The sequence below is a fragment of the Protopterus annectens genome, chromosome 1.part1, assembly GCF_019279795.1.
Source record: "Protopterus annectens isolate FY-2018-M chromosome 1.part1, PAN1.0, whole genome shotgun sequence".
Classification (NCBI taxonomy): Eukaryota; Metazoa; Chordata; order Ceratodontiformes; family Protopteridae; genus Protopterus; species Protopterus annectens.
In genome coordinates this window covers 1,882,346,211-1,882,366,307 of record NC_056726.1, presented here as the reverse complement: position 1 = coordinate 1,882,366,307, position 20,097 = coordinate 1,882,346,211, and the positions used below count along the sequence as shown (strand labels likewise).

Sequence of the window (20,097 nt, the reverse complement as noted above, 5' to 3'; positions counted from 1 at the left end):
CTAAGTTAGTTGCACTTGGATAACCTCGGATGAATTATGCTGCGCAACTAGCCTGGAGATGTGGATATCCTTAATGAATATGGGCAAACCTTCGCCTTTGGTGTTCTGATCTAGGTTAGATGGCAGAAAAGTGTGCTATGAGTTATAGCCTGGTAATGCAGGGGTGCTCTCTAGAGCCTTGAACTAGGTCTCAGTCACTGCACAGATATCGATGTTCTCCATTTTAAGGAGTGCCTTGAGTGAGTGCATTTTGAGATTTAGACTTCTAGCATTGAGTAGCATTACCCTCAATTTTTGCTTGCCCGTTCCTGTTATGGTGGTGAATTTGTCATTTGAACCTTGCCTAAAAAAGGCACTATAGGGGCGGCAAGACCCTTAGCCAGTATCCAGAATCCCAGGGGCGACAGGTGCAGGCCATCTCTGGCAAAGCATTGTGGTCTGTTGACCATGTCGTCCCAGGCAGACAGATAATGGATTCCCTTAGAATGGCATATATTGGAGCTCTTTCAGAAACTTTAGCCTAATGTGTTAGTGGGAGATTGGGCCGACAGATAATGCAAGCAGGTAAATGATGAGCAGAAAATAAAAGCACTAAAGCCCAAACTGGATCAGAGACAATTCTGTCACTATTGAAGTTCTATTATAGATTAAGGCACCAGACTATGGAGACATTTACCAGTAAGACTGTTTATGGAAAATGCAGTAATAAATGACTGAGGCACAAATCTGATGGTAGCACACAGTTCTGCCACAACTGTGAATTAAACTACATAACTTTGGTCCAGCAAGGTTTAAAATGCATACAGCTTTTACAAGCAATTGTACTTGTGGAAGTATAATTGCAGAAAAATGCAGAAACAAACTCCTGAATAAAATAAAATACAAGACTAAGGCCCCAGAGTCAACTAAATGTAATCAGATGGAACAGAGCAGAACACTACAAAATAGTATACTCACATAGGTCACAAGTGCACTTTGAATGTTTAAGCAGAATTGAAATAATTAAAAAAAGATTGTTCCTTAATTTGGTTTCACAAACACTGTAACTACTAATGTGACAGGGTTAAGTTATCAGAAAGTATACCAACTTTTGCATTCTTCCTTGCAAGATAAACCAGAATTAAAAGAAACAATGTGCTAATATGGCTAGTTTGTTTTTCTGCTCTTTTTTTTTTTTTGACTGAGGCGGCAGCATTTTCACTGGGGTATTCAAGAGTCAGTCACCAGTGCAGTGATTATTTTGGCTACTTTCTGCAGAAGTGTACGTGGCTAAGATACAAGTCAAGCTGCAGATTAAGCAGCATTCCACATTTTCAAAAAACACTAGAAGCTGAATGCCTAATTGAAGAATTGGGCTAGTTTTAGAACAATCTTGCATAATATTCTTTCATGACTGTCAACGTTTATTGTATTCATTCATGCATTCTTTTAGTTAACACTTATTCAATGGGTGCAAGGCAGAGAAATTAATACTGGATGAGGATCTGGGAAAGATCAGTTCAGTTATTGTATTGGCACATTAGATTATTTTTGTTTGCTAGAGTTGCATTCTTTAGCTGCATCTGTAGACAAAAGAATAACACAATTGTTACAAGAATTAATGAAAAGAAACTTCTGTAATTTTTTTATAGCGTCCAGCTCATGGATTTCAAGTGAACACAAAGCTAGAAGCAATCGATAAAAGGAACCCGATGTTGATAAGAGTGTCAACAATAGTAGACAAAGATGATCATCGTATAAAGGTACTTTAAATATAATGTGAATTGTGTTTCTCTCCTTAAAAGACATGTAGTCACTCTTCAAAACTTTTTTCTTGAAATACCTAGTCTGTATATCATAATTCTGGTGTTTACTAATCTTGAGCATTTTTGTAGGTTTAGAAGATCATGAAAGTTCACAGTTTACCAAGTATATGTAATACATTTCTTCAGGGTATAGTGAATCAAAGCCATTTGAGGTATATAGAGATATGTGGCAAATTAAACTCAATGCGTATACCAACCCAGGCTTAAATGATAAATGTTCCCTTATGTGCTTATTGAAACTTAAACGTCTAGATAGATTAATTTATAAAATGTTGATTACTTGTATATATATGTAATTTAATAGTACCATAAGAATACATCTGCTGGTTGAGGTCGGTTCTTTAGCACATAGAATGTAATGCTAGACTGTTTATGGTACATTTAAACCAATATATAAATTAATATTTGTATAATATCCAACATAGTCACAATAATTATGGAGGACGAATAGTTTTGGTGGATTTATAGATTGCATAGTATGCACTGTTCATGTTTATGTCTTTGATTGTATGATCTTTAAGTTCACGAATTGGTCAATGTGCTGTCATGTTTTTATGTTTTTAATATATATATTTTATGAGATATATTTTATGATATATATATATATATATATATATATATATATATATATATATATATTTTTATTTTTTTTTTTATGAAATAATGACAATATCTTAATGTAGATCTGAATGAAATGCACTCATGATGGTATGTTATTATTGTAATATCACAGTTAGAATGTTTATTCATTATTTTGGTTGTTTTTCATGGAATGGTTGTGCATTTTGTAAAAGTGGAATGAAATAGGGTTGCTGCAGGTAACGCATATGCATGTTTTGAAACATAGTATAAATCTGCAAAAATGACACTCTGGTTTTATGAATGAAATGCGGTTTTAGTATTGTATATCTTTAAGAAACACAAAACGCCATGAATTTTTTTTGGCGGGGAAGTTTATAAATTTAGGGTTTGAATTGTAACCGATATTTCTTGGTTTTGTTCTGAAGAAGTCTAGCCATTTGATTTAGACGAAAAACGTGGTTTATTTAGCGTTTTAATAAATTGAGTAGATTCAAGGAGATGTTCATCGTGTTTCACTGTTGCAGTCATCACTGTAGGGTTCTTCCTGCCATCCTAAAAGTTACATTTAGCTGTTAATATTTTCTGGAGTATAAAATCAAGTAAAGATGAAGGAAGAAGTGCTCTTAAGACTTGTTACTGGAAATTAGCTTTTGCTTGTGTGTATCTGTGTGTGTTTATCATGTACAAAGTAACATCATCTGCAAATAAAACTGTTACTCAAGCCCTAACTTTCTAGCCCAACGGTTCCTGGAGTTCATAAATTCAAATGCCATGGAACAGCTAGTCACTGTTCCCACGAGAGGAGAAAATATACTAGATCTCATTGTCACAAACATGGGGACAAAATGCTCCACACCGGAAGTATATCCCTCATTGGTGAGATCTGATCATAAACTAATCTCACTGGAAATCCACATCCCGCCCCCACCCCAAACAAAAAAGACCATAGTGAAGAACTTCTCTAAAGCAAACTTCACACTACTCAAGACTGGTGTGGTATCCTTCAAGGCCCCTGAGCCAGTGGAAACCACAACCCAAGCTGCGGAAGCCCTTACAAATGCCTTCTATGAACACCTCCAGGACTGCATGGATCAGGCAATCCCAAATAAAACCAAGACTCTTTCCACAAAGGGCAAACGTCCAGTCTGGTGGACCCCAGCCATTAACAAACTTTACAATAAGAGGAGAAAGCTATTACATGATAGAACAAAATCCATAAAAGGAAGTCACCCCTGATCATTATTAGTAAAAAAATACGAGCACTCATAAAATCAACTAAGGCCAATTTTGAGAGAAAATTGCCATGGATTCAAAGGACAATCATAAGGCCTTTTTCAGCTATGTTAGGAACCTGGGTGGAAACTCCCAGATATGCTCATAATTAGTCCAAAATGATACAAAAATCACTGAACCCACAGACATTGCCAACATACTGGCAGACAGGTTCAGTGCAAACTTCACCCCTCCCCTAAAGGAGAGATAACTATCCCAGCCGAGTGTAGCCTCCCGGACATCTCAAATGCGCAGGTGAAAGCTGCTCTCTCTAAAGCTAAAAACACAGCATCAATGGGACCGGATGGTGTCCCCGGCTGTGTGCTACACGAGCTAAATGAGGAATTAAACCCGCACATAAGGCAGCTGTTTAATCTCAGCCTTACCACAGGATACGTGCCCAAGGAGTGGCGTATGGCAAATGTGGTCCCACTCCACAAAGGCGGCACCTCTACGGACCCTGGTAATTACCGCCCCATAAGCTTAACAAGTCTAGTCTGCAAAGCTATGGAGAGGATCATAATGGAGCTCATAAACAAAGATATATGGGACTTGCAGACATTGGACCCGACCCAGTTTGGCTTTGTCAAGGGAAGATCATGCCTTTTGAACTTGGTCGACTTCTTCGAAACAGTCACCAAGGCCATTGATGAGGGAAAGGCAGTCCATACAGCCTACCTTGACCTTGCAAGGCTTTACACAATACCCCACTCGGGTATTGTAGAAAAACTTACCAGCTTAAATGTAAACCCATATGTCACAAGATGGGTTGCAAACTGGCTTAAGGACAGAACCCACAGGGTTAGAGTTGCTGGCGCTGTGTCAGACTCCAAGCCGGTCACAAGTGGTGTCCCACAGGGCTCGGTCCTTGGCCCCTATTGTTTGGCATCTACTTCTCAGAAGTACAGGCCAACATGGGAGGACTTTGGCTGACAAAGTTTGCAGACGACTGCAAACTGGGCGCCGTAGTGGAAAGTGCATCGGACACGGATATCCTTCAGAAGGGACTCACGGAAACAGATAGCTGGTGCCAGAGCCATGGCCTGAAGTTAAACGCCAAAAATGTATAGTCATACCCTTTGGGAAAAACAAGGTAACCCCAAGCTACCATATAGGTGGCAATCCACTAAGCACAGAAGAGGTTATCAGGGACCTGGGGACCCAGGTTGACAGTGGCCTTTCTTTTGACACTCACATTGCTAAAGTGGTTAGAAAGACCTTCTACATTGCCCACCTGATCATGAAGGGATTCACATCCAGATCTAGTGAGGTCATTGTTCCCCTGTACTCTTCACTTATCAGACCAATGATCGAGTACAATGCCCCATTCGGGATGTATCTCACCCGACATCTGCAGCAATTGGAGAGACCCCAAAAGTTCCTCACCAAAAGGATAAAGGACTCCAAAATCTGTCATATGCTGCCAGATTGAAGAAACTCCAGCTCTATTCAGTCGCATACCGTCTGCTCAGAGGTGACATGTGCCTGACATACAAGGCCATGTCCAACCCGAATTAATGGACATGCTCCACCTCAAAAATCCAAATCCACCAAAACCACTAGAGCAAGCGACTTAAACCTTAGCACGGATATAAATAGGACGTGCTGGAGGGATAGATTTATCACTCAGAGACTCCCTATGCTGTGGAATAAAATCCCGGTCCATGTGAGGCAGAGCACCTCGCTGACTCTGTTCAAGAGAAATCTAGACCTGTGGATGGGAGATTGTAGGTTTGCCCCGGGAATCATCTCTGTGTCACTGCTGGACAGAGGCACAACAAACTAATGGGCACAGTATTTTTTTATATAAGGGGTGGCGTAAGCCACAAAAATTTGGGCTAGGCTTATAAATGCCTTAGGGCAGATAGCCTAGTATAAACCTATGAACCTATGTTGTCCATATTTCGCCTTCATTCTTGCTGTTTGGGTTCAGAGCCGATCCATCAAGATTGCGGATACTGGCTCAGGCTAAGTGTTCTTTCTCTTATTATTTTTTTGAGCAAAATTTTTCTAGTTTACTTAATTTGTTAATTATAGTTGCCCTTAGCATTTCTGTCTATCCCTATCCCGTCTGAGTGACTTGTTTTATGTGTAAATTAACTGTTTTTCTCTAGGGCCTTTCCCCTCCTTCCGACCCATTTAAATTAGAGGATTTTTCTTCCCTTTCTTGCCTTTCCTTTAACTTTTAAGGAGTTGGCGTTTGAGTTAGAGGCTCTCCTTAGGTGGGGAGTTTGCAGTTTAACTTGGAGTCCCCCCCTCCTTCTCTTTTCCCTGTCTGTTTAAAAAAAAAAAAATAAAAAGATTATTTTTTCTCGTTATCTAGAGCGATTAATAGTGTTATTGCATAGTCTTGTTATTAGCAGTCTATAGCCTTAAACATAATGCTGTTTGCTATTATGTCCAAGGATTCGAAACCTTTGGGTTTCAAGAAATGTGACTTGTGCTGCCAAAAGATGTCCCTTATGGACGGGCACATGAGTTGCGTATGTTATTTAGGACCTCTTCACCTGCAGGACTTGTGCCCTATCTGCCATGCCTTTACTTCACGAGTCCTGCAGGAGAGAAGAAACAAGCTAATTTTGAGAGGTTTGCTGAAGAGCCCCTTTGATGTGGCCATGGAGGGGACTCAGCCAGCTAAAAATTCGGATAAAGTCAAGCCTTCATCCTCTTTGGCTCCGTGTTCGGAACTGTCTAATCACAAGGATAAGTCACAAGCTAAGTCGGACCCGACTTTCAGTTCTGACAAGACATCTTCACCTAAGGTCTTTTAAGCATTCCAGGTCTCCTGCCTTGGAACCAGTGAGATCTGCTCCGTAGTCTCCATTACTACAATCTGTGGTGGGCAGTCACCACCGGTCTTCAATCCATTTCTCTCAGTCATCCAGGAGCCTCTTGGATGATGACGTGGAGAGGGTGGTAAAGAGGCTTCTTAGGACACCAGCATTAGCCAAAATACTTTCGGGCCCACCCCAGATGGAAATGGTGCTGACAGCCCAAACAACACCTGCCTCAATTCCTCCTCCGACTCTTCTGAGTTCGGAGCTGTATGGAAGTCGTAGTGGTGGAACCGTTGGTTCCAGTAACCTCCTCTGGTCTTTTGGTTCTGACTACTGCTCTGATCTCCTCGATACCCCTTTGTATCGAGGGATCTGGGGGCCGACGCTCCCTCATCATCACTGGGGGGGGGTATCGGACTCTTTTCCGACCCTACTCTCCCTCTCTGAGTTTTAGCACAGCTCAGCTCAGCTCCTACATCGGCCTCGGAGCCATCGCCCTCAGTTCGGAGGAAGTTTCCTGCTTCTTCGGAGCCGGAGATTCTTTCAAGCCGGGAACTGGATGCCTTCGAGGTGATGAGAAGTGTGCTGTCTGCTGAGACAGCTCCACCCTCGGCTCCATTGGCTCCTTTGCCATCAATGTTTCTGTCCGCCTCTGAACCTCCCATCTGCCCCGAGTGTAGGGAACCCATGTTCCAGGACGCCCCATTGTGTGATCCCACCTCATCCGCAACCGCCCCTGAGCATCTCTCAGAGGAGGTCTCTCTGAAGAGGGCTTGCAAAAGGAAACATGTAGACTCCCCTGAGTCCTTGAGTCCTTGACATCAGACACAGACTTGGATGACTCAGAAGGGTCCCCACGGTCCCACTCTGAAGATGTCTCTTTTTCAGTCATCTTAGAAATCCTTAGACAGAGGGGGTGACTGGAAGTCCCTTGTCCCTTCTGAAGATGAGTCAGTGTAAATGGCTGCATTCGGTTCCCAACCCTCCACCTCTTGGGTGTCTCCTCCTTTCGACCCACTGTTGCACGTAGTGAGTTGGAAGGCTTGGAGCTCTCCAGACACGATGGAACCAGATGTTCTTTGTGTTTCACTGTTGCAGTCATCACACTTGGGTTATCTGCCTGCAGGTAGCCCTCAGTCGGCCTGAATACCAGAGTCTTGGGATTACTGCGCTGGATGCTGTCGCCTCTTCCATGATGTCAGGTCATCAGGGGTATAAAACAGGCAGCCGACGGTATTACATCAGTCTTTCTTGCCGAGAAGGAGTCCAAAGCAGAAGCAGTTTGCAAGTGCCGGTCGGCCGCTACCTGAAATTTTCGTTTTTCGAGTTTCAAACCTGAAGTCTCCTAAAGCTAAGTACCTCATTGGGGTTCTTTTTTTCTTGCTCTAACCAATGTCAGAAAAAGTTGACAATTGTCTTGCTTTTGGAAAGCAAATACCTCACAGAGATTTACATTCTTACTGCATCACCTGTTTAGGCCCAGACCACGACGTCCCTCGCTGTCAGTTTTTTGCCTTGTTCAACGCCCGAACCATTCATCATCGGGCTGTCTTTGTCGCTAAATTCTTTCACTCTCGTTCTCCGTATTCCAAAATGGCTTCGATAAGCCATCTGACTGCTGATCTTCCAAAAAAACGTAAAGATAAAAATAGAGACAGCCCAAAACTACTGACGACGCTTCTGTTAAGCTAGTCGCCAGTCCGCCGATACTCAGTGAGGTGCCTTTGGAGCCCCTGATGTCCGCTTCTACAGATTCATAGACCTCTGCTGAGACCTATTCAGAGTCCGATATGCCACAAGATGCTTCTTCGACTATGGAACCTGTGGATGTCTCTACTTTGGATGGGTCCAGAGTGGCTGTGCAGGCACCAGCTTCTGAGGGTGTATTCCAACCTACCGATGTTCGAATTAAACAGACAACTTAGTTTTAAGCTAAAACTGCTGAGTTTCTCAGGCCCAGAGTACGCACTACAGCTAGAAAACCGATGACCAAAGTGCATGCTCAAGCTCCCATCCCACAAAAACAAATTCTTAGAATGTCTGAAGACCTTATTACCCTAATTGGGGGAAGCCAACCTTCCCCTGCAAAGAGACAAAGAATTGAATTTCATTCAGATTCTGCAGACCAGGAGTCCGATGAATGTGACCCTTCTGATTACCAGGACATACCCTTATCAACCTATGAGGATTCAGATGCAGAGGAATTCATTCCCTCTGCCTCCCCTCCAGAGGAGTTTTCTTTTGGTGAAACCTTGCATACTTTGAGAGAGCATTTTTGCTGTGAATGCCAAGGCTATCCTCAGTCCAAAAAGAGACTCAGTGAATTTTTATAGATGCCTCAGCACAGGCCTCTAGATATAACCCCTGTCTTGGATGTTGTAGATGATGTCTTCATGGAATCCAGTCTTACTCCAGACACTTTACCACTGGCCCATAGAAAACCTGACAGGTACTACAAGAGTACCTGATTCTCACAAATTTCTTTTTACGAAGCCTACTGCGGATCCAGAGACCATTTCCCAGGGACCTAAAGGTATTAAGGTTACTACAGCCAAAAACCCTACCCCTTCAGACATGGATTCCAGAACTTTAGACAGATGGGGTAAGAAGGTATATACCTCTGCAACTCTTGCCATCAGGGCATTGAATTGCCAGTTTCACATGTTGAAGTACCAACAACATATGGAACTAATTAAACAAAAAATGGTGATACTTCCTGATTGTGCAGAAAATAAAGATTTACAAGAGTTAATGCATTCTGCAAACCAAGTTAGTAAGCATACTTTGCAGTGTGGTTTTGATGCCCTAGAAGCATCTTGCAGGGCTGCACTTACTGAGTCTGTACTGAGAAGGCATGCTTGGCTGAAGGAACAAACCTTGCCAGATCATGTCAAATCAAAATTACTAGACGCTCCTTTAAATAAGGAGTGTTTGTTTAGTACCAAAGCAGAAGAGGTTCTTAAAAAGATGGAAGAAAAAGCTAAATCTATGCAAACTGTTAAGGAATTCTTACAAGTGCAGCCACTTAGATTCAGTAGGCATTGGCCTTCTAAAAACTGGTCCTTTCCAGCCCCTTCCAGGCCTTCTCAGTCCAAACCCAGGGCAAACAGACCACCCAGACTACAGTCTCAGGGTATGCAGAGATCTATACAATGGAGTGCCCCCACCTCAAAAACAGGGAGTGGTAAGCCACCCCCCTTATGGAAAAAATTCACAATGACTTTTCAGTTATCCTTCCCAGCCGTGCCCAATTACTTGTGCCCCTAGGAGGAAAACTTGCCCTTCATGCAAAAAACTGGATGTCCATTACTCAGGACCGATGGGTCCTAAACATTGTATCCGAGGGGTACAGATTCTACTTCCATTCACTGCCAACCCCAAGTGGGTTTCCAGACCTTCCTCCAAACCGGTGGGCAGAGGCACAAAAGCAAGTACTTTCCTTGCTCAATATCAGGGATCCTGTTCCAGTACAACAAATGAGACAGGGTTTCTACTCCAGACTGTTCCTGGTGCCCAGAAAAGAGGGCTCTTGGCACCCAATCCTGGATCTATCAATTCTCAATACCTTTCTGGTGGTCCCAAAATTTAAAATGCTTACCCTGCAACAGCTTCTCCCTATGCTAGCCAAGGATGCCTGGTTAGTCACCCTAGACTTAAAAGAAGCTTATCTGCACATACCCATAAGGGAGTCTTGCAGAAAATATCTACACTTCAGGGCAGGCTCTATGCACTATCAATTCTCTGCTCTTCCCTTTGGCTTATCTACTGTGCCCAGAATTCACAAAGTGCCTGGCTCCAGCCATTGCATACTGCAGGCAGAGAAATATCCAAATTTTCCCATACTTGGATGATTGCCTGATTCAGGCGGACTGTCAGGAATTGCTACTTCAGCACCTGGCATTTGTAAAAAGACTCCTAACTTCATTGGGGTGCACCATCAATGAAAAGAATTCACAACTGGTGCCCAGTCAAAAATAGTATTCCTGGGAACAAGCTTGAACACAGCTTCCCAGATGGCATTTCTCACTCCAGAAAAACAAGTCTATTTGACCAACTACTTCAAACAAATGGCCTCCAAAACCCAGCTATCTGCAAGGAAAATAGTGCAAGCCCTAGGGTTCATGGCCTCATGCATTCTTCTAAGTCCATATGCAAGACTGCTTATGAGGAAACTTCAATGGTACTTAAAAGGTCTTTGGTGCCAATATTCTCAGAACCTGGAAACAGTCATTCCTATCATTCCTTGTCTAAGGGCAGAGTTCTTTTGGTGGGCAGAAGCATGCAATCACAACAATGGACAGCCTTTCACTCAATCCCTCGCCGCCCAAACCCTGACAACAGAAGCATCAGACTATGCATGGGGACACACATGGCAGGCAAATGCATTCAAGGCAAGTGGAGCCCAGGACACATTCTCCTGCACATCAATCAAAAAGAGATGCTAGCTGTACAGAATGCTCTGACAGCCTTCAAATACCTAATCCTTCCAGGACAGCTGCTGATAAAAACAGACAACACCACAGTTATATGGTACATAAACAAGCAGGGGGGAACCCATTCTTACCCACTCTGCAGGTTAGCCATGACCCTGTGGAACACAGACGAGCCACCAAGTGCATCTGCCAACTCACTTCCTGCCAGGCAAACAAAATTCACTGGCAGACTTAAGCAGAAATCTTCTTGACCCACAAAAGTGGAAATTGGAGCCCAACACCTTCAACCTTCTAATTCAGTGGTGGGGACACCAGAGGTGGACCTCTTTGCCTCTCCGAGAACCACCAGTTGAGCAAATTCTGCACCAGGAACCCACACAGCAGGGCCTGGAAGGTGGATGCCCTATCCTTCAAATAGGAAAACCTCTCAATTTATGCCTTTCCTCCTCTGCCCCTCCTCTCAAAAGTACTACTCAAAATCAAACAGGACAGGCCAAGGGCAATTCTTATTGCCCCAGACTGGCCACACCAGCACTGATACCCACTCTTACGCAGTTTGACAACAGTGCCACCCCTGGCACCTTCCTTGCTGTCTCAGCAGGAAAGACCGATTTTGCATCCACAATTGCAAACCCTATACCTTGCAGCCTGGCTTATCCTCTGAATACACCACCAGCAACCCTCAGCAAACAGGTGTTGGACATCATTCTTGAGGACAGAAGGCCTAGTACTAGGAAATCCTATGCCGACAATTGGAAAAGATATTGTTCTTGGAATCAGTCTCAAGGAAAGGATACAGCAGTGCCCTCCTTACCTCAAATCCTGGATTACTTAGCAGAGCTACTCCACAGAGGCCTATCCTTCTCCTCCATTAAGATTCATGCCTCTGCCATTTCAGCTCATTATAATACTGAGCAACCTCTATTTTCTCACCCTCTCATCAAGCAGTTCCTGAGAGGGGCTAACAACTTAAGGCCCCCCTAGGAGAGCACCCACCCCTGCCTGGGACCTTAACTTTGTACTGGAAAAGCTCACGCTTCCCCCTTTTGAACCTGCTGCTTCAGCAGAGTTAAAATACCTCTCCTGGAAAACAGCCTTCCTTTTAGCCATAACTTCAGCAAGAAGAGTGCCTGAGTTACATGCACTAATGGCCGTGGAACCCTTCATTGTTTTCCATGCTGACAGGGTTTCCCTCAGAACTCACCCATCCTTTATGGCTAAGGTGGTGCCCAGTGTGGCTTTAAACCAATCCATCCATTTACCAACCTTCTTCCCTAATCCTCAGAATAAAGGGGAAAGGATCCTGCACTTTTTGGAAATGCACAGACCGCTTGGGTTCTACCCCTGACAGGACTAAACCTTTCAGAAAATCTGACCAGCTGCTAGTCAGCTTTGCTACAGGGGCAGAGGACAAGGCCATTTCAAAGCAAACCATTTCCAAATGGATAGCACACTACATCCATTTCTGCTACAAACACCATGGAAAACCTACCCCATAGGGGATCAGAACACATTCCAATAGGGCTACTTCCACTTCTACAGCATTTCTCAGCGAAGTCCCTACCAGGAACATTCTGGAAGCTGCAACCTGAAGTTCTGTACACACCTTCACCAAGCATTACCACTTACCTATTTTTTCCTAAATCCAGTGCTGGATTTGCTACAGCAGTCTTACAAGGTCTGCTAGCCAGCCCTAACACTTCTTGACTGCCTCCACCCTTCCTCAGCTTTTGGGAATCAACCCAAGTGCGATGACTGCAACAGTGAAACACAAAGAACATAGTACAGTTGTGTACACTTACCATAAATGTAGATATTCGAGTGTATTCACTGTTGCAGTCCTGGATGTTCATCGTGTTACACTGCTGCAGTCATTACACTTGGGTTATCCTGCCGTCAGGCGGTTCCGTAGTCGGCCAGAGTTCCAAAGTCTTGGTCCGACGTCGGTTGCTGTCGCTTCTTCCCTGACGTCAGTGCGCCAGGAGTATAAAAGATGCATCCGGTGCCATTTTCTTCAGTCTTTCTTGCCATGTGGTGCCCAAAGCAAAAGCAGTTCGCAAGTGCCGGTCAGCCGACTCCTGAGATTTTTGAAGTCGAATTTCAGATCCGAAGTCTTCAATAAAGCTAAGTACCCCGTTGGGGAAACTTTTTTCTTGCCTCAGACCGATGTCAGAAAAAGTTAATAATTGTATTTCTTGTGGGAAGCAAATATCTCATAAGGACTTCCACTCTTACTGTATTCCATGCCTAGGCCCTGATCACGACGTCACTAGTTGTCGTTTTGTGCTAGATTTAACAAACGCACTATAAAACGACGTTTTGATTTTGCTTTGCACTACTTTGGACGAAGATTCAATTATGCTATGCCGTCGGATCAACCGACGACCGCAATTATGAAAAAACGCAAAGACAAGGATAAGGACAGGCATCCGAGGTCCAAAACCGATGACAAAGCCTCTTCTAGGCCAGTCGCCGGTTCGCCCGTTCTCAGTGAGGCGCTTTCGCAGCCCCTGACACCCACTACCTCAGAGCCACAGGCCGCCTCCGACTCCCATGTGGAGACAACTAGGCCTCTGGAAACTCAAGGTATTGGGCCTACGGAAACTAACCCCTCAGATGGGTCCGGAGCCGCTGGTCAGGCATCGGCTTCTGAGGGTATCTTCAGACCTTCACAACTTACATTAAAGCAACAGCCAAGACAAAAACACCATTAAAGACAAAGAAGCAAGTACAGCATTCTCCTGGACAGTCCTCCATGCCTAAGAAACAGATGCTTAAAATGGCGGAAGACCTCATTACACTAATCAGGGGTTCCCATCCCCCTCCTGAGAAAAGGCCTAGGCAGGATACAGACTATGATTCCTCTGATCAGGTTTCCATTTTGTCTGATTCCTCTTCAGACCAGGGATACTCTCTACCCCCTATGAGGACTCTGATGCTGAAGAATCCATCCCTTCAGCCTCTCCTCCTGAGGAATATTCTTTTGGGGAAACCTTACATACCATGAGGGAGCATTTCCATTGGGAAAGTCAGGATTATTCAGAGTCCAAGAAAAGGCTCAGGGACTTACTTTTATTGCCTTAGCACAGGCCCCTAGCTATCCCGCCTGTGTTAGATATTGTGGATGATGTGTTCTCTGAATCCAGTTTATCTCCTGATTCTTTACCCCCTGCACCAGCCAAGCCAGATAGGTATTATAGTGTCCCTGACTCTCACAAGTTTCTTTATAAAAACCCTTCTGCTGATCCAGAAACTATTTCCCAGGGTCCCAAAGGGGTTAAGGCTTCCATTGCAAAAAATCCAGTCCCCTCTGACAGAGATTCCAGAGCATTGGATAGATGGGGGAAGAAAGTTTGCACTTCTGCAACTTTAGCAGTAAGGGCTTTAAATTTTCAATTTCACATGCTTAAGTACCAACAATGTTTAATGGCTCAGTTAAAACAGAAAATGCTTGCAAGCGCAGAAGCTCCTGCTTGGTTAAAAGAACAGAGTTTACCAGATCATGTTAAGGCAACATTATTGGATGCTCCTTTATAGCATGATACCTTGTTTGGTGTTAAGGCAGAAGAGGTGATGTTCTTCATCTCACATTGCTGCAGTCCTTACACTTGGGGTAGTCCGCTGTCCTCAGTCGGCCCGAATATCAAAGTATAAGGCTGACGTCGGTCAAGGCGCATTTGACTGACATCAGGACGTCAGGGTACAAATGCGCATGACCGACGTCATATCCTCAGTCTTTTTTGCCGCATGAAGAAAATGGAGGATAAAGCTTAATCTATGCAAACAGTCAAAGATTTCTTACAGGTACAGCCACCTCGATTTAACAGAAATTGGCCTACAAAGAATTGGTCCTTTCCAGTGTCAGACAGGCCACAGAGAGGCAGATACAGATGCCCAAGAGGCAGATCTCAACCCCAAGGCTCTAACAGACAACGACAGTGGGGCACATCAACCCCAAAAGGAGGTGAGGACAAGTCTCAGTCTTACAGGAAACGAAAACACAAAGCAGGCACCAAGGAGTCGATAGTCCAACCTTCAGATACAATGCGCTCTTAAAAGCAGTTTGTTAAAGTGAGTTGTGAGTTGTATTTCGGTGGTCAGCAAAAATTCACCAGAGCTAAACAGCGAGCGTAAAACCAGAAGAAAGGAGCCAAAACGTAAAATCCCTTAACGCAAGATTTATTAAATAACAAAAAACTAGCGTTTTGGAGCCACAGCTTCTTCAGAGATTTAGTTTTTAAAAACATAACAAGGCCCTTTTAAAACACGTCGTATGCGTGAGACATTTTGTTTCAAAACCAGTTTAAAGGCAGACACACCATATAAATGGTGCTTCACACCAAATACCCAGTTGACTGTAATGTCATTAAAAATACATTACTATTGTGATATAATACAAAATATATGCTAGATAATTTAAGAAGCAATAACCAAAAAATATATATAAAACCTCATTAAAAATCTCATTAAAAATCTATGGTCTAACCTTGGTCATAATAAACAACTATTACCTAGGTACATGCAAGGAATGTAAACCAGCATCACTTATTTAGTTACACTTAGGTAACTATCCTTACACAAAAAAAATTTTGTACTTAAAATTAAACATACTAACAACATTATTGATTAATTAATAAAAAGCATGCTAAGTTTTTTGAAATAAGTTATTGTAGGTGGCATTAGTACAAGGGTAATGTCAGTAAAAACAATAAGCCATCAAACCCCTATAAACTTGAAGTTAACCTATTTCTATAGTTTTATAATATATCAAGTAGAAGCACCTACTTAAACTTCTTCTAATATGGTGAAGAACAAGCAAAAATAATGACAAAAAACTAATGTTACCATTATAACAGTGTACTAAAAATAAGTCAACATTAAACTCATTCTAACCATAACAATAAGCGTTACTAGTAATGACGTGGTCTAACTCGCAACAAAATACCTGCCTTACTATAGAATTTAAACCAAAGTAATAGGCAGGTGCCCAAAAGAATCCTAATCACTTTACTTAATAAAATTCACCAATACTAAAGCTAATCCTACATAGTGCCCTAATGAAAATCAACGTTTGTAACTTTTCATTTTTAGTACACAGGCAATGTTACAGTGTTCATTTAAACCTGGAAAAGAAAAAGAATCCAACAATAATTGCCATTCTAGTTCTCTGTTTTCTAAAATTAGAGAAATTGGTCCTGCTCTTTCCGATTTAAGGACTTGATCAATAGCCAAAAACTGAAAACTGTGCCCCTCATGTTTATCTATATGTTTGGCTAGTGCATTGGCTTTGTTCTTTTTCCTTATGGCATAAGAGTGTTCATATACCCTATCACGAAGTCTTCTATCAGATTTGCCTATATAAAAAGCTGGGCAGCAATTACAAGTAGCCAGATACACAATAGATCTGGATTCACAGTTCAGTTTGTGATTGATGTTAAATTTCCTTTCACGAATTGTGAAAGAATTAGCTACCCTTACTAAATGGCAATAATTACAGGTACCACATTGAAAACAGCCTTTATTTTTTGTTACCCAACTAGATACCTTTGATCTTTCCAAAATAGATTTCAAATTGTTACCCCTTCTGTAAATAACCTTAGGTTTAAATCCTAATTTTTCCAAAAGTTGTTCATCATTGGTAATAAAGTACCAGTTTTTATAAAGGATAGACTTTATACTGTTAGAGTCTATACTAAAGTTGGTAATAAAACTACTACCCTTAGCGGAACTGACCAAGTCCATAGATGTAGTAGTCGCAGTATTTAAACCGTCCCTACCGGTACTTATACTTAAATCATCCACAATGTCAGTTATTAAACCGTGTCCTTGTGGTAGAAGGGGTGGATATTGACCATGAATTCTTTTATTGTTAACTTCTTCAAAGATCTCATTAAATAATAAAATCGGGTACCCTCTAAATACTGCGACTACTACATCTATGGACTTGGTCAGTTCTGCTAAGGGTAGTAGTTTTATTACCAACTTTAGTATAGATTCTAACAGTATAAAGTCTATCCTTTATAAAAACTGGTACTTTATTACCAATGATGAACAACTTTTGGAAAAATTAGGATTTAAACCTAAGGTTATTTATAGAAGGGGTAATAATTTGAAATCTATTTTGGAAAGATCAAAGGTATCTAGTTGGGTAACAAAAAATAAAGGCTGTTTTCAATGTGGTACCTGTAATTATTGCCATTTAGTAAGGGTCGCTAATCCTTTCACAATTCGTGAAAGGAAATTTCACATCAATTACAAACTGAATTGTGAATCTAGATCTGTTGTGTATCTGGCTACTTGTAATTGCTGCCCAGCTTTTTATATAGGCAAATCTGGTAGAAGACTTCATGATAGGGTGTATGAACACTCTTATGCCATAAGGAAAAAGAACAAAGCTAATGCACTAGCCAAACATACAGATAAACATGAGGGGCACAGTTTTCAATTTTTAGCTATTGATCAAGTCCTTAAATCGGAAAGAGCAGGACCAATTTCTCTAATTTTAGAAAACAGAGAACTAGAATGGCAATTATTGTTGGATTCTTTTTCTTTCCCAGGTTTAAATGAACACTGTAACATCGCCTGTGTACTAAAAATGAAAAGTTACAAACGTTGATTTTCATAAGGGCACTTTGTAGGACTAGTTTTAGTATTGGTGAATTTTATTAAGTAAAGTGATTAGGATTCTTTTGGGCACCTGCCTATTACTTTGGTTTAAATTCTATGGTAAGGCAGGTATTTTGTTGTGAGTTAGACCACGTCATTACTAGTAATGCTTATTGTTATGGTTAGAATGAGTTTAATGTTGAACTATTTTTTAGCACATTGCTATAAAGGTAACATTAGTTTTTTGTTATCATTTTTGCTTATTCTTTACCATATTAGAAGAAGTTTAAGTAGGTGTTTCTATTTGATATATTATAAAACTATAGAAATAGGTTAACTTCAAGTTTATAGGGGTTTGATGGCTTATTGTTTTTACTGACATTACCCTTGTACTAATGCCACCTACAATAACTTATTTCAAAAAACTTAGCATGCTTTTTATTAATTAATCAATAATGTTGTTAGTATGTTTAATTTTAAGTGCAAAATTTTTTTGTGTAAGGATAGTTACCTAAGTGTAACTAAATAAGTGATGCTGGTTTACATTCCTTGCATGTACCTAGGTAATAGTTGTTTATTATGACCAAGGTTAGACCATAGATTTTTAATGAGGTTTTATATATATTTTTTGGTTATTGCTTCTTAAATTATCTAGCATATATTTTGTATTATATCACAATAGTAATGTATTTTTAATGACATTACAGTCAACCGGGTATTTGGTGTGAAGCACCATTTATACGGTGTGTCTGCCTTTAAACTGGTTTTGAAACAAAATGTCTCACGCATACGACGTGTTTTAAAAGGGCCTTGTTATGTTTTTAAAAACTAAATCTCTGAAGAAGCTGTAGCTGTGGCTCCAGCGAAAACGCTAGTTTTTTGTTATTTAATAAATCTTGCGTTAAGGGATTTAACGTTTTGGCTCCTTTCTTCTGGTTTTACGCTCGCTGTTTAGCTCTGGTGAATTTTTGCTGACCACCGAAATACAACTCACAACTCACTTTAACAAACTGCTTTTAAGAGCGCATTGTATCTGAAGGTTGGACTATCGACTCCTTGGTGCCTGCTTTGTGTTTTCGTTTCTTGGTTTTTTGTTCAGTCTTAAAGGAAACAGTCCCAATGACTTCCCCCTTCGTACGCCAAGCACTTCCTTTTTGGAAGCTCCCTTGGGGGAAAACTAGCACTTTTTTCTCAAAATTGGCAAACAATCACCCAAGACAAATGGGTTCTGAATATTGTGTCTCAGGGTTACAGGTTCCACTTTCACACTTTACTAAAGCTAAAAGGAATGCCAAACGTGCCACAAAATCAATGGGCAGAGGCTTAAAAACAAATTTCAGCCCTCATGGACATGAGAGCTATTCAAAAAGTACCACAGCAAGAACAAGGACAAGTATTTTACTCAAGACTCGTCCTGGTTCCCAGAAAGGACAAAGCCTGGAGATCAATACTAGATCTTTCAACTCTAAATGCTTACATGGATGTTCCGAAATTCAAAATGTTGACACTACAGCAGCTTCTTCCCATGCTGGGCAAAAAGGCTTGGCTTGTTACTCTGGACCTCAAAGAGGCATACCTGCATGTCCCTATCAGACAAAATTGTAGAAGATACCTCAGATTCAAAGCTGGTATAATGCACTACCAATTCTCTGCACTGCCCTTTGGCTTATCTACTGCGCCCAGGGTCTTTACAAAGTGCCTGGCACCAGTAATTGCATTTTGTAGACAAAAAGGAATTCAAATATATCCATATCTGGACGACTGCCTCATTCAAGCAGAGACAAAAGACATTATTCTAAAGCATCTGGTATTTGTAAAAAGGTTGCTAATTTCTCTAGGGTACACAGTAAATGAAAAGAAGTCAAAACTAGTGCCCTCACAGCAGATAATATTCCTGGGTGCCAGCTTAAATACAATGGCCCAGAGGGCTTACCTCACACCAGACAAACAAGGACAACTGACTCAATATTTTCAATTACTGGCAAAGAAGTCCCATCTCCCTGCAAGAAAAATTCTGCAGGCCCTGGAATTCATGGCATCCTGCATACTATTAATTCCATATACCAGACTGCATATGAGGAAATTACAATGGTACCTAAAAAGTGTTTGGACTCAACACTCTCACAGTTTAGAAGCAGTAATACCAATAATTCCTTGCCTACAACAGGAGTTTCGATGGTGGGCACAGGCATGTCACCTCAACAAGGGTCAGCCTTTCACTCTACCCACAGCCAGGCAGACTCTAACAACAGATGCTTCGGATTACACCCGGGGAGCACACATGGCAGGAAAATGTATTCAGGGCAAGTGGACCACAGACCAAATGCATCTTCACATCAATCAAAAAGAGATGTTGGCTGTTCAAAATGCCCTGACAGCTTTCAAGGACCTTCTTTATCCAGGACAATTATTATTAAGGATGGACAACATCACAGTAATGTGGTACATAAACAAGCAAGGGGGCACTCTTTCTTATCCCCTATGCAGGCAAGCCATGACCTTGTGGAACACAGCTCTAACTTATCAAGTTCATCTGCAAGCACAATTCCTGCCAGGAAGGAAAAATACTCTGGCAGACGATCTAAGCAGAAATATCATGGACCCTCACGAATGGAAATTGAA

General features: G+C 41.7%; 1 protein-coding gene across 1 annotated transcript in view; it reads left to right on the top strand.

The window, feature by feature from the left end:
- The window catches only part of LOC122812929 (lethal(3)malignant brain tumor-like protein 4), a 2,410,392-nt gene that overhangs the window by 1,409,923 nt on the left and 980,372 nt on the right, over positions 1-20,097 (top strand). The window contains exon 14 of the mRNA XM_044084994.1: positions 1,632-1,742. Within this exon, the coding sequence (XP_043940929.1) occupies positions 1,632-1,742 (111 nt within the window). The remainder of the gene's footprint in view (positions 1-1,631; positions 1,743-20,097) is intronic.